We start from the raw sequence: 27,474 nt of genomic DNA on the forward strand, positions 1-27,474 counted from the left end.
GGCAGAGCACGGCCTCTGTTCTGCCCCTCCTGAGCACCCCTCGCACTTTCGCGGTTCATTCCCAGGCAGTGCAGTAGGGAGAGGGGCCGGGCAAAGCCCCCCTCATTCCCCGCCGGCGGAGCCATGGACGAGCAAAGCGTGGAGGTGAGCCGTTGAGCGGCGGTTGGTGCTGGCGGGAAGGGCGATCCGCGCGGACCAGCGCTGCCTCCCCGGACCCGCAGCCCTGAGGCCGCTGGGGAGCAGGTTGGGCGACTGCGACTGCTCCTCCGCAGAGGACGGCGAGCGGCGGGGCTGGGCCTCTCTGTCGGGAGGCTGGGGCAGAGCATCCTGGCCTATTTATGGGTCAGGAGAGGGCTGGCGGATGGCACCGGGGCCGCAGAGCCCCCGGCAGCTTCCCCCTCCCTTCTCGAGGGGAAAGAGGCCAAACAGCACCGAGGTATGGGCGGCCCAGGAGGCGGAAAACAGATTGCAGCTCTGCGGTGGGCAGGGATGCGCATGGCAGGGAGCTTGGCTCGTGTAGGCACGGATGAGACGGGTAGAGAGGAGGCAAGGTGGAATGGCAAGGTGCCCTGCAGTTATTGTATATAGTCAGGGTTAGAAAATAACCTGATGGAGCATAGGAGGGACCTGTTCAGGTGGTGGATGGAGCGCTGGTGCTGACGGAACCCAGCTTGGCATGCGTGCAGGCACAGTGCTCAATGGTGCCTGACCTGGGTAGCTTGCACGCCTGGCCGCGAGTTGTGTTAATAGCAACCAAAAAGAGAAGAATTGAAAACACCTTCTGCCTCAGCTTCCTGTAAATGCCAGCACTGCATTTTAATGGTTTGCAGCTATTAAAGGAGACAGTAATGCGTGGGAGATACTGTGGTGTCTGTAAGTTGAAGCTATGCCTAACTTCTCCGCTGATTTATAATTTCAACTCTGTGGGGAAAAAAATGAACCCACCTGAAGAATCTTTCAGGTTAAAACCAGAAGGGGTCTAACCTCTGTCCAATACAAAATGCAAAACTTCTTTATCATAAAAAAAATCTGTTAATATAGAAGGCAAACATCGGATTTCAAAATACCTTTCTCTTTTTGGGAATGCAGAGAAAAGAAGTGGTTGTATTCTAGAATAACAAAATGCTTCTTTCTTCAAATGGATACATATTAAAAAAAAATAGGTTAAATTACATTTTTATTGCCCAAGATTGATGAAATGGTGTATGAGAGAGTGTAGAAGTCCTGGAGCTAGTGCTAATGGTAGACTTTAAAAGAATGTAAGCCTTACAAAACTTAAAAATATAGCCTGTCCACTGCATCCCCTCTCATTGGCATTGTGCATAATCCATACCTGCTGTGGCCATGCATTTGAGTTGGTTCAGGGCCAGCACATGGAAACTCTTGGGTTCCACAATATGCGGTCACAGTGCAGTTTCTTCTGGCAACTTAATCCTGCCTGAACACAAGCAGCAATAATATCTTGGCTACAGAAAGGCCCATTTGGGAAGAGATAAGCCAAACAATTCCTAGAAGGAGAGTGTTATAAAATGGATGCTATGAGCTGATGTAGTGCAGGAGAAAGTGTGGGGGAGAGCTGTGATGTTGGAGTACCTCGCTCTGAGGTGTGCTATCCATAGCTGTTCAGAGCGGGGCTGCATTCATGAAACCTGGCACTCTGCCTGGAGAACAAATCCAGCTCTTGATATGTTTGAAGTCTGTGGCTTAACAGTAATCTCCCCTTTGCAGAGCATTGCTGAGGTATTCCGATGTTTTATTTGTATGGAGAAGCTGCGCGACGCGCGCCTCTGTCCTCACTGCTCCAAGCTCTGCTGCTTCAGTTGCATTCGGGTGAGTCTGCTGATCACACTTTAATCTTGCAACTGTATCAACTTAAAAACTGCTCATTTTATGAGCACCTTCTTGCTACCTTGGAGTTCCAAGAATTCTTTTGTTTGTTTGTTTGTTTTTTTCCCCCTGCTCCTGATGTTTAGTTTCCCTTTCAAAGTCTTTTACAGCACCCTGAGGTAGAGCTGGGCAGGCTGTGCATTGCATTCAGCAGTGCTAATTATAGAGACTGTCTGGAATAATGGCTGTTAAGAAACCAACATTTAATGATCCTTCCTTTAGCATGGAGTCACTAATGCCTGTCTGGAAGACAAAAGTTGGCACAGGAATCAAATGCTGAGTTTGCACCTGTCAGTATGGAGCTCTGGAAGGTCGTCTCTTGTCATCTTAGAGCTGCTTTAAAATGCTTTACCAGCTTAGGCTAAATCTTTCTCCAGGGAGTCTGGTAGAGCAAGCTGAAGCAGCATCTGAACCTCAACTTGTTTATTAAGGACGTGGTTGCCAGTGTTTAGCACTTGAGCTCCAAGTCCAGATGTTGTTGTGTGTCAGTATAGAGGGAGAGGGTTCAGCTGAGGTTTTCAGACCTTGGGTAGTATTTCCAGAAATCACAGCAATCATCATTTGCTTTGAAAGCTCTGACAGGAACTGTGGGTGAAGGATTTGTGTTACATATTAAGAATGTTAGATGACAGATTGTTGCAGGGTGGTGAGAGATTATTCATGAGAATCTTTAAATGTAGTAGTGAGCTGACAAATGTAAGCCCTTCAGCTGCTGAAGCTTTTACACTTGTGAGTTGTAGTGGGCAGGTGAAGTTCTTTCTCCAGATACTTCTCTCTGGAGCTTTCTGGAAGAGAAACATTCAAAGGACCTTTGTGGATTTGGCCATTCAACTTGCATATAAATAGCTTGAGAGGAAGCAATAAGGTACCTTGAAAACTAATAATTTAGACTCAAAAAAAAACCAACCCAATCCACTTGTATCTTTTGCTTTCTTTTATTGAAACATGCTCTGTAGTTTGTGCCTGTGGGAGGCCACACCTGGTGTGTGGTTTCCAGTGGGATACTTGGTACCTCAAAATTTTCTGTATTATAACTGAAGTGGTTGAAGACAGGTGGTTCCTTTGTTACTATGGTACAAATAGCAGCTTCCTACATGACTAAGTGGCTGAACAGTTAAAAATACAAATTGTAAAAAAAGGAAGAAATCCTGAGGGCTGTAATAAACAGAAGGAACTCCTAATTAATGATAGTGTGCTTGCTTGCAGCTCTTTCCCTACAGTCTCTTTTAAAATGCTTTTCCTTTTTCCTTTGTAGCGTTGGCTGACTGAACAAAGAGCTCAGTGCCCACATTGTAGGTAAGGTATTTTAAAAATCAGAAATAAATTACCAGGCATTGAGTGCACTGCCCTGTTACAGGTGATATTTTTCAGTGCAAGTTGCATTAAATTTGTTACCTTGATCTTTTGAGAGCTGCTTGCTGTTGCTATAAAAATTTAGCCTGCTATAGCTCTTATTCTAAAATATGTTCTTGCTTCATGACAAGCTAAGCAAGATCTTTGTTCTTGCCCTGTGACAATTCTGTTACAGTTTGCCCAGGGAGGTTGTGGATGCCTCCTGCCTGGGGCTGTTCAAGGCCAGCTTGGATGAGGCCTTGAGCAGCCCAGTCTAGTTGAGAGACCTACTTTGTGTTGCAGGTGCAGATTTGTCTGCAGCAACGTGTTGATGGTTTAGTCTTTTTTGTTTAATGCAATGCCCTACCCTGCCCCCAAGCTCTGACTCCCCTTAACACCTCTAGCTCTTGAGTACCTAACAATTCTAGTTCCTGACAGGCCAAAAATTGGAAGGTAGCATATTTGTTGTGGGTATTTTGATTGGGATTTTTTTCCCTGAGAGGTGGAAGTACTTAAAATCAACTAACCAGCTGTGATTTATTGCTAGTAGTTCTGACACGTTTGCAAGGAGATAAATAAATTTCAGTTTTACAAAGGGGATAATTGAAGCACCACAGTGGGGATAGCTGAAATTGAAGAACCACTGAGAATCAAAATTAATTGCCCAGCATTATCCAGGATCCTATCAGGAAATCTGGAAATGGTTCCCTGTGGAGCTATCCTGTGTGTCACTGTGGGAGGTTTGTAGTGGTTCCTGCCTCCCCCCAGCCCTCAAACAAGCAAATCAACCTGAAACATTGCGGTTTTTTTTTTCCTTGAAGTGTTTTCTACAGCTTCAGCTTTTTGCTGAAGAACTGATGAGCTGAATTCACTTCAGTGCTTCTCTTCCAACTCCTGAAGCTGAGGTCTTGCTCTAACTCTGACCATGCTTCTTGCAGAGCCCCTCTCCAGCTACGAGAGCTCGTGAACTGTCGCTGGGCAGAAGAGGTCACGCAGCAGCTTGATACACTTCAACTGTGCAGCCTCACAAAGCATGAGGAGAACGAAAAGGACAAGTAAATGGAGCATTTTTCACATCAAGTGTTTTGCAGTTTGCCTTGCAGGCTTTTAATTTTAGCTCACTATTGAAATGAGGGAGCCAACTGGTAACTTGAAAGCTGGGTTGTGCTCGCTGTCTGACTGGGAGTTTGAATTCATTTCTGTCAGGCTTAATGGAATGAGAAAAGTTCTTCAGTGTCTTTGCAAAACAGCAACTATCCCTAGTTTGCCTCAGTGGAGTTAAAATGAGAGATGCAGGAAACATGAAGGGCAGTATCACAGTGTATCAGAGGTTGGAAGGGACCTCAAGAGATCATCAGGTCCAGCCCCCCCAGTAATGCTTCTTGAGGCTCTTAGCCCTTCTTGGTGACCATACATCTGAAGTGGAAGCCCTCTCTCAATGGCTTGCTCATTTGGCAGTCCCATTAGACTGGGGGTGCTGATTTGGTGTCTCAGCACATAAAAGCAGAGAAGCTGTTGTGAGAAGATGTCTTCTAGTCCCTTGTAAAAATGTAATTGATAAACTCAACTTGAAATTAAAAAAAAAAAACATGAAGTCCCACAGAAAGCACTGCTGCTGCTGCTGTCTGTCACATTACTGCTGTTCTACTTCCTTATCTCTGGAGCCTCCTGTATTTTCTGATACATTTTCTTCCTGGGAGCTGCTGTCAGTACTTTCTCAGCAGGCTTTTTTCCTGTTTTGGTTTTTTTTTTCCTCCTGTAGTAAATGAACTAACCAAAAATGTCTTTTAAAGTTTTATTAAGAATAAGGACAAAGAAAGAAAACAGCATGCTGGGGTGAGAAAAAGGGACGAAAATACAGCAAAAAAATAGTTTTTCTCTCCTTCTTATATAGCTATCTCATTTACATAAACAGACTTATGTTAAATAGAAGGCAGGACATGATAATGAGCCCCCAGAATGTTCTGAAGTGCTCAGGAGGAAAAAAAGGATCAGAGAGGAAAAGCATCTTTCTCACGGAACACCACAGACCTCCTACGTTCTTACCTGACACACACATTCCAAGGCAGAGCCAGGCAAGGCCACCTTTATCTATGGTTTGTCTAATAAGAGGTCGAATCGAGCCCCTTAAAACAGCTTTTATGATCTTCCAGAAGAAATTCACTGAATTTAACCATTCACTTGACACAAATCACATATTCCCCCATGAATATTGTAAAAATATTCACAACACTCCCATTGCCAGTGCTATTATATTTTAAGATTCTGGAGATTTAGAGGAGAAAAGTATGAAAGGAAACACTGAAAAATGATCAGAGACAATGTTTTCTATGCTTGCCTCCTCCCCAAGCTCCAAATGCTGATGGAGATGGGAAGGAGAGGCATGTACTTTAGTTCTGGCCTGCTCTGTGCTTGGTTTGTTGATTGCTGTTCTTGACATCTTAACAAATGACAAAGATCAGTTTGTCCAAAAAGCTCCTGAGCTCTGTGGTTACCTCAGGAAATGGATGATGAGGATTTTAATAATGTGAAGTCCTAGAATTCTGAGCTCGATTTATTGATGATACCCTTTATCTGCTGGGTAAAAATCCAATCTTAGGAATGTGCTTTCTCTATATGTCTCTGAAGTGCTTCCTGAGAGAGCAACATTTATTTTACAAGAGGTTTTTACTGAACAGTAATGTTGTTCTTGCAAAAACTGCTGCTGTTTTATGTTTTACTCTCAGTACTGGGAAGCAAACCAAATGAAAATGATAAATTGGAGTTCATAGCTATTTTCTGTTGATAATAGATGGGTTGTGTTGTGTGGGTTTGTGTTTATTTTTTTTTCCTTGTTTAAGGTGTGAAAATCATCATGAAAAGCTTAGTGTTTTCTGCTGGACCTGCAAGAAGTGCATCTGCCACCAGTGTGCTCTTTGGGGTGGAATGGTAAGAGAGTTGTCATACACATGTGGTGTGTAAGGGACTGCAAGTGCTGTGCTTGACAGCAGCATGAAGGACTGGGGGTGCTGTGAAACTGGTGTTATGGCTCTTGAATTGCTGTGAAAATGCTGTGCTTGTGTGGGTAGTTATAGTTTAATGTGGACATAGGTTGTGAAAGGCAGTAGCTTCTGTTTGGAGTTAGAGAAGCAGAGTGAAGTTTTGCTGACAGGAGCTGAGAATTGCCTTCCTTGTTAGAAACTTTAGGTGGTGATGAATTTTGTGGGCAAAGGAAGAAGTCTCAGAAAAATCCAGATAATACTTAATTTATTTGAACATTCTGAATCTTGAATATCTTCAAAGCTGTGTTAGTAGCACAGTTCACCATATTTTATTACCCTTTCAGTTGTGTATTTAATGAAGAGGCTGCTGTCATGGTTTGCCATACAAGTGGCTAGCAGTGCACTGCCCTTGTTTGGGAAGGATGTTTTAATAATAAAAAAAAATAAAATAGCTATTCTGTTGTTATTTGACTTGTTAGAGAATTGCACAGTGAATGGAACAGTTTATTTTTGGAGTACTGTTGAGCCTCCAAATAAGTCTTGACAGGAAGCTTTGATGATATGAGAGCCAAATTCATGACTCCTTATGAAAGGAAGTGAAAGACAGACTTCCTACATAAAATCTGCTTTGGAATTCTTCCAAGATGAGTGACACACTAGGCAGCTTTCTTCCCCTCTTAGTAATTTAATAGGAGTGGAATAAAGTGAAAATGAGATGCTCTATTATTCCCCACCTCCTTCTCCCCCTTTTTCTTTTTGAACAGCATGGAGGACATACTTTTAAGCCACTGGCAGAAATCTATGAGCAGCACGTCACAAAAGTCAATGAAGAAGTGGCAAAGCTTAGGAGAAGACTCATGGAATTGATCAGTTTGGTGCAAGAAGTGGTAAGAAACTGATCCAAGATAAATCTTCAGTTTTCTTGTAGAGTTCCATTGTCAAAGGATAACTGAGGTGGGGGATGGGAAGAGTGCACATTGCATACACTGATGGTCTGTTCAGTCCCTGTGGCTTCTGTGAAGGCAATTCCACAGAGACATTTTGACTCTTTTTTTTTGTATCATGTGGAAAGATCAACATGTTCTCAACAAAGCTTCTGTAGGTGCCAGATGGAAAAGGATGTGAGTTGGCCACCAGGGAATTTCTCTTTTGATGTATTGCTCTTTAAATAAGCTGGAGTTGTGCAGTGCTTCGAAAGATACATCCTGTGTCAACACTTAGCAAAGTGCAGTCTGCCATGCTAAACCAGAGTAAAAATGCTTTATTCTAACAGAGCTGATTTTAGTTTCTTCAGGAGAATAAACTGTAAGTACAGCTGAGCCTACAGGGTGGGCTGTAGAGCAGCTCAGCAGTTGGAGATTTGAAGTTTGTGTACCTCCTTTTTCTTCCCTGTAAATGTGTTACATTCAAACATCAACATGTTCAGCTTTGGCACTTGCAGTGGGAATTCCAACAGTTCAGTACAGTTCTTTGCTTTCTAGGTAGGGTGATTTTTGTGTGTTCTGTTACATTTATCATATAATCTTTGTGCAAATGAGATAAGAGGAGGGTCTAAACAAGTTTTTGTACATTTCTTTTGTCTATTCTACTACTTGGTTTGCTGCATGCAGTGGTAGGTTAGCTCTGCTCCAGCTTAGATGTGACTCTCTTATCACCCAAATGGGCTGCTTGTGATTGTAAAGGCCTGCAGTGATAGGAGTGGAGTCTCCTTCTCTGGAGACTTTCAAAACCCACCTGGATGCATTCCTGTGTGGACTACCTGAAGTGATCCTGCTTTGGCAGGGAGGTTGGACCTGATGATCACTTGAGGTCCCTTCTAGCATCTGATATACTGTGATACTGTGACATGGGGCAGTGGCTTCAAACTAGAGAACAGTAGATTTAGATTGGATGTTAGGAGCAAGTTCTTTACCATGAGAGTAGTGGAACACTGGAACAGGTTGCCCAGGGAGGTGGTTGAGATCCTATCCCTGGAGATATTCAAGGTGAGGCTCAACAGGGCTCTGGGCAACCTGATCTAGTTGAGAATGTCCCTGCTTACTACAGGTGGTGTTTGACTGGATGACCTGTGGAGGTCCCTTCCAACCCAGACCATTTTGTGATTCCGTGTTGAGAGGATTTCAGGGTGAAGGGTGCAGTTTTTATCAAATCACTCCTGTAAAGGAGGCAACTTCTCTGTGCTCTGCAGTCACACAAGAGAAACTGGCAGTGGTGATCACAAAATCTGATACTAAAGAATTCCCCATGGGACAAATCTCTGTGCCATGAGGAAATGTTGCTCAGCTTTCCTGTTAACCTTTGGTCACCCACCAGAGGGCACACGCAGGTATCAAGTGGAAGTCAAAGGATCTTTACAGCTGGGGACAGGGACAGCCTGGGGTAAGCTCATCTGAAAACTCGTTCCCAGTTCTTACTCTGAACTTGCAGGCTTCAGGAAAAGCAGAGTTGGTGTTTGGGGTTTTTTCTCATATGAAAATAGGGCTGGAGGGTGGCCTAGGCCTTTGTGGGATTTGAGAGCAGAGCCAACATGTAAATGAGTGGAACACACCCAAGTGTGGAGGCTTTGGTTTTGTGCATGCTCCTTTCTTTTTCCTGGTCCCTGTCGTAGGAGAGGAACGTGGAGGCGGTGCGCAGCGCGAAGGATGAGCGAGTGCGGGAGATCAGGAACGCAGTGGAGATGATGATTGCTCGCCTGGACACTCAGCTGAAGAACAAGCTTATAACATTGATGGGTAGGTATTTGCCTGATCTGCTATGAGTAGGAACACAGTCATAGAATGGCTTAGGTCTGAAGGGAGCTTAGAGATCATCCACTCCAACCTCCCTGCCATGGGCAGCGATGCCTCTCAACTAGACTCAGCTGCCCAAGGCCTCATCCACCTGGCCTTGAATACCCCCAGGGAAGAGATATCCACAAGCTCCCTGGGCAGCCTATTCCAGAGTCCCACCACCCTCATACTGAAGAGCTTCTTCCTGTTTCAGTTGGAAAAGACTTTTAAGATAATTCCAACCATCACCCTAAGACCGTCGTGGCCACTAAACCATGTCCCCAAGTACCATGTCCACACATCTTTTGGACACCTCCAGGGACAGTGACTGCTCCACTTCCCTGGGCAGCCTGTTCCAATGCCTGACATTTTTCCTAGTACCCAACCTAACCCTCCTCTGGCACAATGTCAGGCCATATCTTCTTGTTCAATCACCTGATGCTAGGGAGAAGCACCTCACTACCTGTTTTGGGGAGATTTTTTTTGTCCAAAAAAGCATCCCAGACCAACAAACCTGCCATTTCTGGGACACAGCAGGTTTCATTACTGTCTTAATCTCCAGTGAATTTCTCACTACAGTTCTAATTCAAAGTGTAGGCTTCCTTGTAAAATGTTTTCTCAATCAACCTTGGTATATTTAGAAATCCTTTACCTTAGTAAGTCCTGGGGCAGCTTCCAGGTTAAAGAGGGGGAAAAAAAAAGAAAAGAAAGCAAGAAAGAAAAGCTCATTTTTAAAAAAATCTAGTAGTGTTTTTTTTTCCCTCCTTAAACACATTTTCTTTTCTTTGAACAGGTCAAAAGACATCACTTACTCAAGAAACTGAACTTCTGGAATCCCTGCTTCAAGAAGTAGAACATCAGGTGACTACAAAAAGAGCTGGCATGTGTTCTACAGATCCCTCCTCAGCCAGCCAACACAGTTAGGTGTTTTAAGAAGGTGGCAGCATTTAGGTGGTATGGGTAGATTCTGGTAGTTCTGCTGCTGCCAGCTGTGTGAGAGTAGTGGTGGCTAGAAATGGAGACTGAACAAAAATGTTCTGTTTCTCTGTGTGCTTTTGAGGACAGTCGAACTGGTTCTAGCTCTTTTCTTTCTGCCTACCTGTCTTTCCAAGAAGATGATGTGATACCACTTTTTTCATCTTGCTTTTAGCTAGGCAAGCTCAGCTTTTGTAAATGAAGCATTCGAGTTCTGCAGAGCTTGGTTGTACTTGCCCTGAACAATATCTTCTTGCTCTGAGGAAGTGGAAGGTTTTTATTCCTTCACATTTCTGCATCCACCTTTCAGCAGAGTTTGACATCTTAGGTTGGGGATGGGAGCTAAGCTGCTTTGGGTGATGCCTCTTGTCCTGAATTCCTTTTTCATTCCCTGAACTACTTTTGATTGAGTAAGAATGCTAAGCTGGCTTTATCACTTGATCAGAGATGGTCATCTTCTTGCTCTTAAGTTAATAGCTGTGATGTCTTAGTTGAAGACTGGATGACATCAGGAGGATGAGTGCTCTGGCCTAGCATGCCTCTGTCTGTTGAGAGCCCTCTGTGTATAGAGCACTCAAAAATTACTGAGCTTGCAGCCCAGAAGGACACTTTCTAAATCTTCAATAGCAATGTTGATGCAACTCTGCAGGTCAGCTTTGCTTTTGCTTTTGCAGGAAAAAAAACCCCAAACCACAACCACACATTAAAATAATAGCCCAGTGGTGCTGCTTGGTTTTACCCTGCAGGTACGCTCGTGCAGCAAGAGTGAGCTCATCTCCAAGAGTTCAGAGATCCTGATGATGTTCCAGCAGGTGCATCGCAAGCCCATGGCCTCCTTTGTCACCACTCCTGTTCCCCCAGACTTCACAAGGTAGAGCATTGTGTTTCTTTTCTGTTGTAGTTTGAACATCATAAAATGGCTTAGGTTGGAAGGGACCTTAGAGATCATTCACTTCAACCTCCCTGCCATGAGCAGGGGTATCTCTCAACTAGACTCCAGCTGCTCAAGGCCTCATCCAAGCTGGTCTTGAACATCCCCAGGGAGGAATCCACAGTCTCCCTGGGCAACCTGTCCCAGAGACATCTGATAAAGGTTTGCTTTGCTTGTTAAAAATGTTTCAAGTAACTTATTGCAGAGGACCTCTTTTCCATCTTACTGTGCTGCTGTTTGGAGGATCGTGTGCCAGTGAGTCTAGGAGGATGATGTATTCTTGCGTGACTCAGCCCTTTGTAAAGGTTTTGCCAGTGGGTTTGAAGAGTGGGGAGCAGGTGGTTGCTGGAGAGCTTACCTGATAGCCACCTCTAGTGAAGGAGAGTCCCCCTTGTCACAAGCTATATGAGCAATGGCAGCCTGTGGGGTAACATCATTCAGTCACTTCTGTGTTAAACTTGATAGCTCTGACTGATTCTGCTCCAGGTTTATGCACTGAAAGTGATCAACTGCTTCAGCTTACTCCTTCTAGTAACCTATACTGCAAGTAGGCTTTTCTGTTCCAGGAGGGCTTATTTTATGTCTGTAGTCCCTGCTGGGGAGTCAGGACAGCAGGTTCCAGCTGGCAGGGTTTTTTTTTTTTTTTTTCCTCTGTTACACTTAGTTTACTGATTTGTCCTTTTTCTCTTATTATTGGGTCAAGGCTCTCATGAGATGCCTCTGCAGGTCACCTTAATTCAGAATCCCTAACCAAAATCACTTCAGAGCACAATTCCTCAAAGAGCATGCTGCTGGGGCTGGGTTCTGAGGGAATCTGTGGAGGGTTTAGATGAGTTGGCCAAAAACAGTCTCCCAACAATTGAAAGCAGGAGAAGTCTTAAAAGAAACTCTCAAACAATTGAGTGTTCTTGAGCAAATCTGAATGTTCATCTTCTGATGGCAGTAAGGTATCTCCTGCTCTGAAACAACTCACTTCAGCTTTGTGCTTTCAGCCATGCAATGACCTTGTCCTTTCTAGAGCTACCAAGGAGTTTCATGTTAAAAATTCACCATGCTGAATGAAGTGATCACTGGCCATTACAGGTAAAAGGACAAATCCTCTGATACTTTTGGTTGCTCTTCTCTTCAAAACATAGAATGCTTGTCTCCTTGTGGGATATCACACAAGGCTTAGCAATGGAGTTTTCAGAAGTACTGAAATATCTCAGTGTAGTCCAGGGGAATTTCAGTGGCTCTGACCTGAGGGTTGTTCAGCCTAGAGAAGACACCAGGGGGACCTTAGAGCTGCCTTACAACACATGAAGGGATCCTACAGGAAGGCTGAAGAAGAACTTTTCACAAGGGTGTCTAAGCAACAGGACAAGGGGGAATGGTTTGAAGCTGAGGGAGTGCAGGGTTAGACTGGATGTTAGGAAGAAGTTCTTCAGTATGAGGGTGGTGAGACTCTGGAGCAAGTCAGCCAGGGAAATTGTGGATGTGTCTTCCTTGGGGGTGTTCAAGACCAGGCTGGATGAGGCCTTGAGCAACCTGATCTAGTTCAGAGGCATTGCTGCCCATGGCAGGGAGGTAGGAGTAGATATCTTTGAGATGCCTTCCAGCCTAAGCCATTCCAGGGTTTTTAGTCTCATGTTATTCAACTTTTTTTTTTTTTTTTTACCTTTTTTTGTTCCCTAGTGAATTGGTTCCAGCCTATGACTCAACTACATTTATCTTGCAGAACTTCAGGTAAGAATATATCTTGCATGACTATGAACACTGGGAAGCCTTTTCTCTTCCTTCTGTACGTGAGCAGTGTTTTTTGAAACACAGGATAATCTCTGCAGAAAACTGTTAGATATGAACTAAGCTACAGGAATTCAATCAAATCCCTTTCATTTACCAGATGAACAATTACCCCTGGCTAACCTGTGAGCTAAAAAGATTTTCCACACTAAAGCCAAGTTGCTTATTTGTCTTTTTAAGGAAGATTGAGTCATTTTTTGATGAGCAGCTCCATTTGTATGAACACTTAACATTTTGCATGGTCCTGATGCTGCTGCATGCTCTGGTCCAGCAGCAAGAATGGTTCCAGGGTGTGAGAGTGCAAGTGTACACACAGCTTACTATTTCATGGAGGGTCTTGCTTTGTCCCAGTAGCAAACTTTTTCTCTCCTCTCTCACTAGTACGTTGCGCCAGCGAGCGGATCCTGTTTACAGTCCTCCTCTTCAAGTGTCAGGACTTTGCTGGAGATTGAAAGTTTATCCAGTGAGTTATTTTCAACTAGAGTTCTTATCCCATCCAGAACACTGAACCAACTTTCATATGCTTCTCTTGTGAGGAAACAGCAGGTAGCCTCTTCTCACATTGTGTGTTGAAAAAGCTATATGAAAAGAAAATGAGTTTGTAGAGTTGGTCACCAGCCACTGGAGCATTCCCTCTCTGCCTCCAGATATATCCAGCATGAATGTTCTCTTTCTAGGTAATCAGCATAACTGCAAAGCAGTTAAAAATGAGTTTTCCCAATATGCCATAGGAATGGGGAGTTGGGAGGAGAGCAAGGCATTAGTTGAACTACTGTACATCACAGTTCTGTGTGTATTGTACTGAGGTCCTTTCTGTGGGCTCCACATTCATGAAGCAGCATCTTTTCAGTGTGGGAATGTTACCCACCAGGTGTGATCTTTTTACAGCTCCCTAATCTGCTCAGTGCATCCAGGGAGCTCTGGCTGCTGCTCCAGCTGTGTTTAGAGAAGTGCATGGTTAGTGGTGTGGAACAGGTTTGGTTTGTTAGTGGTTCCCACAGAGAACTGGATGAATCTGTTAGCCCATGTGTGCCCAGAGCTGTCCTCTTGCACTGCAGAGGCAGACCCCTGTGTAAGTTCTCAGTGTTGTCAAGTCAGGATTGCCTCCATCAGGTGTGCTGTCAGAAGGCATTAAGTCTTATTTTTTTAAATGGTAAGTTGAAATGTTTCTCCTACCCAGAGGATTGAAGTTGAGCCATTCTTCATCCTTGGCTAAGGTGAGTGTTGGGAGTGTATTTCTCTTGATCTCTGGTGATCCTAAGTTTGCTTCTCAGTGAACTGACCTTACTTCTTCATGTTGCATGTTTTTTCCTAAAGAAATTGTTCTTTCAAAAGTTGAGTAGCTTTGAAGTGCAGCTGTGTGTAAAATATTTCAGAGCTACTGGGCTCTAATAAATTGCTTGAGGAGATTTTAGGAGGTTTTTTTTTACTGACTTTTCTATGTTTTTTTTTTTTTTTTTCCCCACACTGACAAATATTTGTCTATTCAAATCTTCTTGACTAAACCTCTAAGTAATTATAAGTTTTGTTTTGGGATATGTATCTGAGATACCAGGACTAGGTGACATTCCTGCTTCTAGGTGTAAGCTCCAGGTTGCAGTGAGAGAAGGCTAACAGTCAAAACTAGCAAACAAAGTAGGCTACTGCTGCAAATTCTGTGACTGAAGCTTTTTCTAAACATTGAGGATGTATCAAGGTGTTCTGTTTTGTTTTTCTGGCTTTGCCTTTCTTTTTTTTCAAATCAATTTCTCAATCTTGTTTCCTTCAAGGATGGAAATGGAGTAGTACGGGGCTACTACCTGTCTGTGTTCTTGGAGCTGTCTGCTGGACTGCCAGAGACTTCCAAGTAAGCAAACCTGTAGTAAGGGCAGCTGTTTGTTTTCTGGTGGTCAAGCATCTGGAGAGGTTTGCAAGGAATTGCATCCAGGTTCTACAGTCTTGCCAGGGACTTGCAAAGTCCTCTTGAAAATAACAATGAGGCTTCTGTTGTCCATTTGAATCGTGCCCAAAGATAGTATTTTACACTTGTTACTCTGTGGCTTTCTTGAGATGAAAAGAGAGCTGGCAAGACAAACAGTGTCCATCTCCTGGTGTTCAGTCCTGGAGTTGGTTTAACTCTCTGCTTCCTACTCCTATTTTTTTGTCTTGTACTGTTCAGATAAATCACAGAATCGTTTTGGTTGGAAGAGACCTTTGAGACCATTGACTCCAACAGTTAACCCAGCACTGCCAGGCCACCACTAAACCATGTCATGGAATCCTAGAATCACCCTTGTTGGAAGGGACCTCTAAAGGTCATCTAGTGCAACCCCCCCTGCAGTGAGCAGGGACATCCTCAACTAGATTAGGTTGCCCAGAGCCCCATCAAGCCTCACCTTTATCTCCAGGAATGGGGCCTCAACCACTTCTCTGGGCAACCTGTTCCAATGTCCCTCAGCACCACGACCAGGCTGAATCAGCTCTTCAGCTGGGCCCCGCAGGCCTCCCTGGCAGAGCAGGCTGTGAAACTTGACACAGCAGCAACTCTGACATCTTTCTGTGACCTTCCCCTGTGCAGGTATGAGTACCGGGTGGAAATGGTTCACCAGTCCACCAACGACCCCACCAAAAACATCATCCGCGAGTTCGCCTCCGACTTCGAGGTTGGGGAGTGCTGGGGTTACAACAGGTTCTTCCGGCTGGACCTGCTGGCCAACGAGGGCTACTTGAACAGGCAGAATGACACCGTGATTCTGAGGTGAGGAAGGCAGCTTGGGGAGGCTCCTCTCTGCTGTCATTTCAAAGCGTCACACCTACAGCCCGAACAGGAAGCAATGCAGTAGCTGAGCTTGAAATCCTTGTGACCTGGTTCGTCATAAAGGGATTTCACTCTCATAGGCTTGGAGGAGGAAAATGGGTTGAAGGGAGTTGTGGAAACTTCAGGTATATCTCTTTTGAGAAGCAGCTGCAGGGCTGGGTTAGAGGTGTGGAGCTAACTGAAGGAAAAAGGAGTTTTCTCCCTCTCTTGAGATACAGCTGTAGTGAGCATGGGAGAACTTTGGGAATAAAGGAAGTCTGTAATTGAAGGGACCTAATACTGTCAGTGGGAATTGCAGTGTTGCAACAAAACCTAGAAGCTTATCCATCTACTTCAGATATTCTCTGTAAAATCCTACTCCTGTGGAATGCTTTCAGTGTGTTAATTTTGGTAGTGCTGGTTGGTGAAGACAGCCCCCTCAGAACTGCCTTTCCTGCAAGATACTTCAGTGGCCATTCTTAATTCAGGATACTGACTGTGGCAGTAGGTGTTGGCTGTTGGGTTTACTTCATCATTACATTGTTGTGGGATGCTCTCATGCAGAGCTTTTCAGATTTTTTTTTCTTTTTTTAGGAGGGGGATAGGGAATAGAAACTAAACTGAAATACAACCCCAAAAGCTTTCCAAATGTTCCTTTTGAAGGTTTGAAGTGCGCTCACCAACCTTCTTCCAAAAGTGCCGAGATCAGCACTGGTACATTGCTCAGTTGGAGGCAGCTCAGACGAGTTACATCCAGCAAATAAACAACCTTAAAGAAGTGAGTGAGATGTATATTAATAGAAAATTACCTTTATTGGCCAGTTATCACTTCGACAATGTTCCTGCTTGAGAGCTGTTTATTTGGGTTGCTGTTGGTAGTGTGATGGTTTTTAACCCAGTAGATACTCAAGTCAACCACCTGCCTTTGGCTTGGTGCTGCTGCTCCATTGTCACCTTCTCTCTGTGCTTTTTTGTGTCCCTCTCATACATAAGAGACTTGCCATTGAACTCTCCCGGACTCAGAAGTCACGAGGCATTTCACCTCCAGACACCCATCTCAGTCCCCAGAATGATGATGGTCCAGAAGCAAGAGCAAAGAAGTCTGGACAAAGCACTGAAGTCCTGCTTGAGAACGTGGCTGCTCCGGGATTAGTGCGAGACAGCAAGGAAGAGGAGGAAGAGAAGATCCAGCATGAAGATTTTAACGTAGGAATTGTATTTTTCCTACCTCTTTGGGTAGCTTTTTATGATGGGATAGCAGTAGAAACATAGGTGAGCTCCTGAAATGTAAATGAGGTTTATCATCATCTGTGTGGAAATAGGAGATGAGACACCTGAGATCTTGCAGTGGGAGGTGATGCTGGAGAGGTGTTCCAGAACAGAGCTAATGGATCCCACCACTAAAGAGTATTCAAGTTGCAGCTGAAAAATCCAACTTCTGTGTTTGTTCCCAGTGTTCAATGTGCTTTGAGAGCCTCTCAGCCCCTGTATGATAGTGTGATACCCTGGGGAGAGAGAGTTTCTGTTTGTCACTGCTGGTGAATGCACCAAAGTGCAGCTGAAAGGTTTGTTTTCATACCAGCTTGTTCTGTTTTTCCTGTAGCACGAGCTCTCTGATGGGGACTTGGATATAGATCTCGCTGGAGAAGATGAGGTGAACCACCTGGATGGTAGCAGCTCTTCGGCTAGTTCAACAGCAACTAGTAACACTGAAGAAAATGATATTGATGAAGAAACTATGTGAGTAACTTAATGCCTTTTAGATCATCACCTTGTCTCTTAGGGTGATCATCCCAGTTCCAATGGAATTCACAGTTCTGGTTTGTGGGGGAATTTCAGCGCAAAGTGAGAGGTGTTTCCATTTACTGGAAGCAACAGAACTGGGAAGAGATGAATAAATGTTGCATTTTCAGCCAGCTCATTGCTGTCATTCTGATCTCTTCATTTTAATGTCGTATTCTGTCTTTGACAAGTGATAGTCTGTGAAGGTCCTTTCTCAAAACACCATTAAAAATCTGTTTCTGCACTGTAATGAAAGAGGTTTGGTATTAGGAAGTGTTGTAGTAGTAGGAGAGTGCTGGTGAGGACAGTTTCTTAAACTAGAGAGTTTAAGGTTTTTATCTGAGACAATGTCAGATCCAGGAATCTTCATTAACACTTGAGGATTTGTTGTAACACATGCAAATAGAGATGTTTACAGGATCAGCTGTTGCAGTCTAGCTGCATTTGGCACTTTTGGACTCTTGCTTAACAAGTCAGCCATGTAATCAGCACGCTTTGGTTTGTGCAGTTTGTGTGGCTTGGAATGCAGGCAGCACTGCTTGCAGTGTTGGGAGTTGTTTTCAAGGTGCCTGCCATGATGTTTAACAGGAGCTGAAATAAAAGCTAATAATGATGTTCTCTTTTTCCCACCCCAATCATCTGCCTAAGGTCTGGTGAAAATGATGTGGAATATAGCAGTAATATGGAGCTGGAGGAAGGAGACCTCTTGGAGGAAGCAGCTGCTGCTGCTGCTCCTGGAGCATCAGGTAGGAAAAGCAGCCTTCCGAAATTCCCATACGTGCGAGACGCTGCTGGATGCCTTCCGCTGCTCTTCTTGGAAGCAGCACCAAGCTGTGTTCTGCAGGCAGTTCTATTTTGGGAAATGCTGCATCATGTGGTTTGGGCTGATGATTGCAGTGTGGCAGAAATGTTTCATTGGCTCAATAAAAAAAGTGGGGGGGCAGGGGTCACTCTTTGGAATGTGCTTGTTTAAAAAGGATCTGTAAGTTTGGAGGAAGATTTTTCTGCCTCTTTGGAACCTCTTCTAATCCCATCAAGAGTAGACTGACAAGCTGACAAGGTCTGTGTGGCCTCTTGAGTGTATGATGAGTTCACTTAGCTTTTAGTGCACTGTAAAACCTGAGGTACGTGGAGGGAATGAAGAATCCTTCCAAGTCAAGCAGAAATCCATTGGAAATACACTAATGAAGAGGAGCCCTAAGATTTCTTGCTGCCTAGAGATGATTATGGCCTAAATTAGCAATAGGTTCATAAGATTATAAAAGAATTTCTGTATATTGCAAATCAGGACCTGTGTTTGTGGCAAAGGTAGCAGAGGTGCCATTCACTGGAAGTGGTGTTTATGGTGCTGTGGAAGTCGTGCTAGTGCTTGAGTAGCAGAATGTCTTAACTGTCCTGCTTTTAGCTGCTCTTTCAAAATATCTTAAATTCCTTTGCAAGTTGAGGGTCATATCTGTTTCCCTCTGAAAGGACAGCCTGTAGGATCACAGTGCCTGTGGGAACAGTACTTGGTGAGGAGCTCTTAGAAAGACATTTTCCACAGCGTGGTTAAAATTGTGCTTTTGGACTTAAAAATTAAGATAGAAGCATATCTGGTTGCTTTCAGAACCCACTAAATAATACTGATGCCTTGCTAAGTTTCTTGTAGTGTTTTCATTTATGATCTGCTTTGAGAACTGTCTTTCTGTGTTTGCAGGGAATTATGCATCACCTGTGTCATTTCTGTGCACATTCTTTCCCTGTAACTCTTAGGCACTAGCCATGGCTACACCAGTGCAAGTGGAAGACCTTCAAGGCGAGGAGGAACTGCCCTAGGCTCAACAACCAGTAGCAGTTTACTTGATATAGATCCCTTGATTTTAATCCACTTGTTGGATCTAAAAGACAGAAACGGGATGGAAAACCTTTGGGGCCTTCAGCCACGTCCCCCTGCCTCTCTTCTGCAGAGCAGAGGTAACTCTATACCATATCAAATGATTGAATTCTAACCTGGAAATGCCTTTGAGAATGCAGGCCCAGAGTTCAAAGCAGTTTTGAGGAGGGGAAGCAGGGCAAAAGAGGGTGACAGCCAGTTCTACAGGCAGTTCTTTACACTGATGGCTTGACTTCCATGTCCTCTGTGCTCATCAGTATGCTGCATCTTGCTGCTGCTCTAACACATCTCTGTCTTAATGGCTGACCTTGGCTTGGGAACGCTGGATGACTCAACTGAAACCACAAGTGTGTGTCAGGGAGTGTCAGCTCAGCTCATCTTGGGGGATGTGACTGAACTGGCTGCCTCTGTTGTGCAGCAAGGTCACAGAGATAGTTCATGTAGTTCCTTTGACTATAACCATGGGAGATAAATGAAAGGTCCTTTTTCTTGAAGGGGTTAGCCCTGGAAGACACAACAATGTGGAGCAGCTGCTGAGGAAGCAGCTACACCCCTCACTTGGCACAGGCTGTACATTAGTGTCTGGGAGCACCAGGGTATGCCAACACCAAAATTAATCCTGCAACTTACTGTTGGATGAAAAAGGCATTTGAAACAGGAGTAGAAAAATGTGTGTGGTAGTAAGGCTGGAAAAGCAGTGTAAGCACTTGTGGGAAAAAGTCCTGATGGTACTTAAATAATTGAAGACTTCAAAGAGTATTTGTGGTGTAGTTAGGACCCTTCAACAGAAAACTGCAGTGAACTGATGTGCAGCAAGAGCAAGGTAAGTGGCACCTGTGGCCATCACTGAAGGTTGCTCACTTCTCTTGTGGTGTTAGTGAAGGATTAAATTTTAAATCAAAGCTCAGTACTACATGGATCATGATTAACGTTCATTTGGAGCTAGCTGGCCCATTACTGCCAGGTGTTATTTCAGGTCATTCTGAAGCAACCATCTGGTGACTTCATAGAAGAGAAGAGAAATAACAGCCCATTTGCTACAAAGAAATGCTTTTGCTGCAGCAATGACACTGGTGGTACTGAATCCAAAAGCTAGTTCAAGCTATTTGTTCCTCTCTGATTAGCTTTTTTTAATGCAGTCACATAAACAGTCAGATGAACTTTGGAGCTGAGTGTCATCCATATTCCAAAAATGGAACTCACTTCTATAAGTTCAAAAAAGGGAAGGCAGCACATGACTGTAAGTCTGTTTTGCCTGGAAAAAAGCCCAGACAAAACCCTTATGAGAGGGCATTGCACTTGGTGCTGTGCTACTCAACAAGATTAAGCTCTCCTGTTGTGCTGAGTGGCTTCCTGGTCATCTTTAGTCCTTGGCTATACAGCTGAAATTGCCAGTTTTGCTGAGGTTCCCTTAAGCCTTGACTGTTCCCAGAGCTTATTCGAGTCAGTCAGCTGAGAGAGGGCTGCAGTTACATTTGGAGTTTGCCAAACTTCACCTCCTAAGGTGAAGGTTTCCAAGAACTACTTTGCTTTATGGTTCTGAACAGCTGAATTTGCAGGGAAACAGAGAATTTCAAACACTTCAAATAGACATCAGAGTTGCTCTAATTCTGGCTGGGCAGTGTGTAGGCTTATTGGGAGTATTAGCTCCTCGACCTGATCTCCTGGTGTTAGGTACTTAAGGGAATTCCTTCCCTAGGTTCTGATTTCTGAGTTCTGTGTTGTCACCATGATGTGTTGATAGCATTAGAATCTTCAGACACATGCTCAATGAATTTTATAAACTCATGTCCCAAATTTGCCATGAAGTGGTAACCAGGCTTGTGGACTCAAGCTTGTCTGGCAGCAGAGAACAAGTAGCTCAGCTGGCATCAGAATTCATGCAGCAGCGCTGGGAGCCTTGGTCTGGGGCTGTGGCAGGCAGGGAATGCTGTCTTAGTAGCTCTGCAGTGCTTGTGGTGCCATACCAGGACAGAGGAATGTTTCTCTCTCCCTCACTTCTCATAGAATCTTTTTGGTTGGAAAAGACCTCTAAGATCATCATAGATTCATAGAGTGGTTTGGGTTGGAAGGGACCTTAAAGATCATCCAGTTCCAACCTCCCTGCCATGGGCAGGGACACCTTCCACTAGCCCAGGTTGCTCAAGGCCTCATCCATCCTGGCCTGAAACATTTCCAGGGAGGGGCCATCCACAACCCCCCTGGGCAGCCTGTTCCAGTGTCTCACCACCCTCACTGTCAAGAACTTCTTCCTCACCTCCAGTCTAAATCTCTCCTCTTCCAGCTCAAGTCCAACCATTCTCTAACTCTACCAAGACTGGTGCTAAACCATGTCCCTCAACACCACATTTTATAGCATGGCAAAAGGTAGAATTGTTCCAGCTGTTCGAAGCAGACACCTCTTCCTAGTTGAGAACAGTTTTACTGACCTGTTGTGCTCTTTACCTTCTCCTTTGGTCAAGCATCATCCTACTCTCTAAAAGACCGCGACCAGCGGCGGCACCAGGCCATGTGGCGCGTGCCGCCCGACCTGAAGATGCTGAAAAGGCTGAAAACTCAGATGGCTGAAGTGAGGAGCAAGATGTCTGATGTCAAAAACCAACTCTCTGAAGTGAGAAGCAGCAATGCTAGCTCCTGTGATGGACAGCCCAGCTTCTTCTCCATTGAGCAAGGGGCTTTAGCTGCCTGTGGAACAGAGAGCTGCAGCAAGCTGCAAGAGATCGGAATGGAGCTCCTGACCAAGTCCTCAGTGACCAGCTGCTACATAAGGAGTTGTAAGTGCATGGGAGAGGGGGGATCTAAGTGTCACCTCTATAGATGGCAGTGGTACAGGTGCTTTATGCAGCCAGGTATTTGGAAATAGACCTTCTGTAGTTACTGACACTGAAGTGCAGCTGTAAGAATCCAGAACACAAAACCTCTGCTGCCTTTAGTACATTTACTGAAAATGGTTTCTGCCCATCTCAATAAAAGCACCACAACTCAAGTGGTAAACTGTGAGCCCCACAAACTGCCTTTCCCTCCTGCTCCCAAGGTCCTTTGTTGCACTAGACTTTGACTTCAGGAGCTGAAGGAAGGGTTTTGGCTGTTTGATGGCTGAAGCAGTCTGGGTGATGGCTTCCTGAAGGGTATCTTCAAGCAATTGAACACTGCTTGTGTAGTCTTGGCAGCACCTGTAGTTAGCTCAGCTTGCCTCTAGTACACATCTCTGACAGGAAGGGTGTGGAAGGAGTTTTGTGCAGGACTGGGAGTTAATGAGCAATGAGACTAATGGGGGCTTAGCTTCACCCATAGCAAGTATAATGGCAGAATGCTGCAGCATTTTGGACACCTGTCACAATATTTTTGCAGCTGCAAGTAAGAAGAGTAACTCCCCCAAGCCTGCGCGCTCCGGAGCAGCAGGGAGCCTCTCCTTACGAAGAGCCATGGACTGTGGGGACAGCAACCTGCGGCTGAAGGCAGATGGTCAGGCTTCGGAGGGTAAGCAGGAACATCTCTGCTTGTGTGATGTGATCCATCTTAGCAGCTGTGGTGCAGAGGCTTGTCAAGTCTCTCACTTGACAACCAGAGTTTCCCTGGAACTTGTCTGGATGCTTTCTCAAATCTGGTTAACATAAATGCGTTACACGTTACTTCTGGGCTCTGGGGATGTTTCAGGAGCTGACTTCCTGATCTGTGATCTTCACTATAAGGTGCTGACCCAGACTTAAATTGTGATTTCACTCAAGGGGATTACACTTTGGATACAGATGACGAAAGAATCGGGATATTGCTGCTCCTAAGTTTTATGATGCCTTTCCCTAAGGGTAATAAAATACTTAACACAGGAGATGGTGTTTTGCCCCTATCAAGTGTTCAAAGGAGGAATGGGACATGACAGTTGGATTTTAAAATGCTAAATAGCTCCAGAAGGCTTGGGTGAGAAGCTGGACAGTACCATCAATCATTACCAGAACCTCTGTGCCCAGTTTCACCCTTGTCCAAGGCTAGAAAGGCTGCCTCCTCACAGCCAAATGACTTCCCATCTTTAGCTGGGGTATGTGATAGGGAAGAGAATGTCGGTGGTACTAGAAGACAAGTAGAGGATAAGTTTTAACTGCACGAGATGGGGAAGGATTAATCTCTACTTTCCTGAGTCTCCCATCAGACATGGCAGCCAAAGCAGCAGCTCTGTGTGTGTAGAGAGTGGGTACCTCCTGGCATGCCTTGCCCACACGTTGTCTTGAAAATGAAAGGTGTTGAGAGGGTGGGCAAGGTGCCCTTGTGCATCCAGGTGTTGGGAACCAGGCTGGTGATGTGGGTACTTAGCCCTTTGGAACAGGGCTGGATGTGCTTTGAGTTTCTCCCCCTCTCTCTCAGCTGGCATCGGGAGCTCGAAGCTGAGCAGTCGCCACCACTCTACAAGGCCCCTGGCTGGCAGCAGTGCTGCTGAGGCACTGCCCAAGCCAGAGGAGAGACCTTGTGAAGGGTCAGATTCTGATGTGGGAGTTTCTGGCTTAAATGGCTTAGCTGCTGTAGAGAAGAACAGAAAAGCTGGTGCTCTGGGGTAAGGAGTTTATTCTTTTTCCTTCTTATTATCTCCTCCCCCACCTTCCCTTGATCTAGAAAGAAAAAAAAATCCCAATCTGCTAAAGCCAGGTGCTTGTAGCACAGAAAAGAAATTACTTTGAAGTTTACTTGGTTGTTGCTGTTCCCTCTGGATATCAATTTTGGGGTTTAGAACTAGGTTACAAAGTCATCTTCTTTTATTTTTTTTCCCTTTTAGTTTGATCAGCTGTGTCTGAAAGCCTTGTTTGAAAGGCAGATCCAGTCTGTTTTCCCACCATTCCTTGCAAAATATATCCTCTAACTGAAAGCACTTTTGATTTCCTCATTTGAAACAGTATTTTTCACCTTGACTCTACTTTTCAGCAACTCCCTGTTGGCTAATTAAGTGCAGTGGAGTACTCTGGTGGTGGTGGTTTTTTTTCCAACTAGCAAAACTCATCATTTTTTGAAAATACTCTTTGTAAGCTTTTCCAGGTTTATTTATTTTTAAAGAGTTTAAGCATTTCTAAGTCAATCAAAGCTGGAAGTTTAAGTGGGTGTGCAAGAGATTTAAACAATGAGTAAAAGTAGATGTGGCACTACAAAGATTTGTTTTCATAGCTGGGTTTAAATCTGAATTTCTCACATGGGGTTTTGTTCCTCCTAAAATCTTCCTTAAGGTCCGGTTCCAAAGGTTGTCGAACGGAAGGCGCGCCGACAAGTGGTCTGGAAAACAGCTCTGAAAGTGGTGAACTGCAGGTTGTGCTTTCTGAAGGAGCTTCTGCAGCACCAGAGGAAGGTAAAGTGGAGGTTGTGGAGGGCAAATGCCATGTGAGAACGCTCCAGGCTATGGTGATCCATTTCTGAAATGGAAAGAGCTTGAAGGGGAAAGAAAGAGGGGAAAACCCCCACCCCCCAGACCTGCTTTCATAGCTGCTCCACTTTCGCTGTACCATTTGGCAGCTGTAGCATAAATCTGACTGAGATCAGCTCTGTCACTGCTGCCTGTGGAGAAGCAGTGACGTTGGGGTGCAGCAGGAAGGTGAGGACCTGGCAGATGACATTACACAGTGCTGCTGTTTCTCTGGAATGCTGCTTGCTTTTTGGAGCTCCTATTATATCCCCAGGTCTTTGCTTTGCTGTTCAGCTGCATGGCCTTGAAAAATCATTTCTTATCTAATTAAAATAGTAGCCAGTGACCTTGGCTTTTAAGTCCCCTGCCTTCAGGGACAAACCACATTGGTTACTACCTCCACATCCACACTAGGATCTCTCCAGCACTTCATTTGTGTCAGGCATTGTACGTAAGCCAGTTTCCTTAGAGACCTGAAGGAAACTTTTCCCCCCTCCCTTCCTGCATCCTTTCCATGCTGGAAAAAAATATGACTGTTTTTTTTTGAAAGTCCACGTAGAAGAGGGTTGTTGTGTTTTTTTTTTTTTCCTTATCTTGCTAAAACTCTCCTGCCTTCCACCCCTGCACTCATTTGAATTTCAATGACTGAATTGTAGCGCAAAGCCTATATTAAGGTGCCAGCATCCATCTCTATCTGCACTGTGCAATATTGTGTGGGAGTTGGCATTTACAGAAGGTCTCTGTGACAAAACTGAGTTTCTGCTCTTAGTCACTGCAGCGTGATCGTGATGTCCTCCTGCAGCTCTCCTATTATAGCAGAGAGCCTAATAGGAAAATGTTTGAAAAACTGAAATCCTTCATTGTTAAAAACCCCAGGAAACAAATCTTACTTTCCCCTCCCCTTCCCCCCATTTCAGAGGAAAAACTCCACTAGAATTGGCACCCTTCTCAACTACTTGGGGTTTTTTTCTTAGCAATCAGTATCAGCTCTTAAGAGGTAAAAGAACAAAGCCCTTGTGTCACCTACAAAAGGCAGAATTTTAACTGCTGGTGACGTACACCCAAGGTCTGGCAAAGTAAAAGAAGCCACTTGGATTGCAACCACCTCTGGCCTTTCTTTTAGAAAAAGCATGGATTTGGGGTGTGAAATTTCAATTGAGTATTGCTGCTCAAAGGGTCTGGTAGATACATCTGTTCCTCAGGTCCTGCTGCCACTTAGCTGTTTAAAAAAGCAACGTTTCTTTTCTCTCCTGACTGTAGAAGTAGTCTGAGCAGCTGGCAGGGGAGTGCAGCTCAGACAGGAAGGAGCTATGGACACCTGAGTCTGCTCTCAGCTGGTGACATGTTGGAACGGCTCCTCTTGAGAGCACAGCAAAGTTGGGCAGTTGTCAAAGCTGGAACCCACAGCCCTGTCACTTTCCCAGTGCTTTGGTGAATGCCTTCATATCTGAGCCTGCTCCTTCTCCTGCTGGCTTTTGGTGTTTGATATTGGTAACTTACATGTGAAAACATGGAATGCTCCAGCTACGCAGATCTTGCTGCCATCGTTGGAGAAAAAACCAAACCCCTTGTGGTCTTTGGTTTTTTGGGTTTTCTTGCAGCTGGGGTATGTCAGAAGCATGTCCTTCATCTCCTACCAGGAATGAGCAGTGACAGTGACATTGAGTGTGACACAGAAAATGAAGAGCAAGAGGAGGTCACCTCTGCCTCAGAGGTGTTCAACCAGGCCTTCTCTGTCCTGTCCTCCAACGAAGGTAGGGTTGGCTGTGTGAGCTCACCTCCCAAACACTCCTGGTACCTGCCCCAGCACTGCTGTGCTCAGAATTCTTGAGCCCACCTCCCAGATACTCCTGGTGTCTGCCCCAGCACTGCTGCGCTCAGAATTCTTGAGCCCACCTCCCAGATACTCCTGGTACCTGCCCCAGCACTGCTGTGCTCAGAATTCTTGAGCCCACCTCCCAGATACTCCTGGTGTCTGTCCCAGCACTGCTGTGCCCAGAACACTGCAGAAGCAGGGACCACTGGTGGTGCTGCAGGGGCATTAAAGCTCAAGCAAGTGCCAGTAAGATTTGGAACTCCTCTCTTGGGATCCTAATTGAAACCAGAGCAAAACAGGGGAGGGGAACTCTTCCTAGCCTTGAGAAGTCAGTTTAGGTGAGTCTCCTGGGGAAGTGCTGGAAAACCCACAGCTCTCATTCCTCTGAATTGGAACTCCCCCTGTACCAGGCTCACACTGCCAAGTGGGCTGATTTCGGGGAGGTGATGCTGCCTTAGACATGGATGTGCAGCCTAATTGGCAGCAGCGTGCTTTGAGCACCTCAGTGTAGCTTCAAAAACTCAGCTCCTGTTTGTGTGGAAAGCTTTAACCTTCTGATCAAATTAAAGGCTGTGAGGTGACAGCTGACGCTCGGTGAAGTTGACTTTTGGCCTGAAGAAGCATCCCACCCTGCGTCAGCAGCGTGGCCTCACAGCTCTGCTCCAGAACTGGAGTTGGCTGCTCTGCTGTGTGTCTGCAGCAGGCACTAAAAGCTCTGCAGAGGAATCAAAGCACTGTTCATGCCTGTGCTTCTCTAGAGATACCTTGCATTTAAAACGCTGTGGCAGCCTTACCTCTGTGGTGAGCACATTGTGTACCAGAAAGGGATGAAGTACAGCAGTGGGCTTAGCAGGTGCTGGTTCCTGTGGTTGATCTGTAAAGGTTATTTGGCTTTGCTTTGGTTTCAGCTTCAGAGCAGTGCTCAGCATTCCCGGAGGATGAGCAAGTTGGTCCTGATGATCTCAACTTTGTTACTGGAGAAGACAGCACCAGGTAATTGTAACTGTTGGCCTTAGGCAGGCTGTGAGGTGGCTGCAGCCCTGGGGATGCAGCTTTCCTGTGCTGCTCCTCGAGCTGCAGTGACCAGAGATGCCATCGATCTTCCCCTGCAGACAGGCAGGTGTTTGTCCAGTCTGACCTTCTAAGCTGTGGTTTTAAGGCAGCCTTTGGACTTCATTACCCAGTGCTGAG

The 27,474-nt window shown here is 45.0% G+C and overlaps 1 protein-coding gene across 6 annotated transcripts; it reads left to right on the plus strand.

Moving 5' to 3' along the window:
* The first annotated feature begins 123 nt into the window (after positions 1 to 123).
* TRIM37 (tripartite motif containing 37) lies at positions 124 to 27,280 on the plus strand. Of its 6 annotated transcripts, none has more exons than XM_054394108.1 (24): positions 124 to 144; positions 1,729 to 1,830; positions 3,143 to 3,183; positions 4,158 to 4,274; positions 6,060 to 6,147; positions 6,965 to 7,087; positions 8,809 to 8,932; positions 9,762 to 9,829; positions 10,690 to 10,814; positions 12,549 to 12,599; positions 13,038 to 13,119; positions 14,426 to 14,502; positions 15,214 to 15,393; positions 16,096 to 16,210; positions 16,426 to 16,638; positions 17,036 to 17,172; positions 17,863 to 17,960; positions 18,967 to 19,167; positions 21,550 to 21,861; positions 22,439 to 22,567; positions 23,447 to 23,633; positions 24,295 to 24,418; positions 26,086 to 26,221; positions 27,192 to 27,280. In XM_054394108.1, the coding sequence occupies exons 1-24, from the start codon at positions 124 to 126 to the stop codon at positions 27,278 to 27,280; spliced, it is 2,940 nt and encodes a 979-aa protein (XP_054250083.1). The 6 variants fall into 6 exon arrangements, with proteins under 6 accessions (XP_054250083.1, XP_054250084.1, XP_054250089.1 ...); XM_054394109.1 differs by having other exon boundaries at positions 24,295 to 24,413; positions 26,108 to 26,221; XM_054394114.1 differs by lacking the exon at positions 26,086 to 26,221 and having other exon boundaries at positions 24,295 to 24,413; positions 27,198 to 27,280.
* Positions 27,281 to 27,474: the final 194 nt, after the last annotated feature.

This window comes from Indicator indicator, chromosome 30, assembly GCF_027791375.1.
Source record: "Indicator indicator isolate 239-I01 chromosome 30, UM_Iind_1.1, whole genome shotgun sequence".
Lineage (NCBI taxonomy): Eukaryota > Metazoa > Chordata > Aves > Piciformes > Indicatoridae > Indicator > Indicator indicator.

What these genes read in the sequence shown, in the direction of transcription:
- TRIM37 (XM_054394108.1), top strand. Translation starts at nt 124, where the DNA reads ATGGACGAGCAAAGCGTGGAG. An exon ending in TGGACGAGCAAAGCGTGGAG is followed by an intron (nt 145 to 1,728) that starts GTGAGCCGTTGA and finishes TCCCCTTTGCAG; the next exon opens with AGCATTGCTGAGGTATTCCG. An exon ending in TGCTGCTCCTGGAGCATCAG is followed by an intron (nt 17,961 to 18,966) that starts GTAGGAAAAGCA and finishes TGTAACTCTTAG; the next exon opens with GCACTAGCCATGGCTACACC.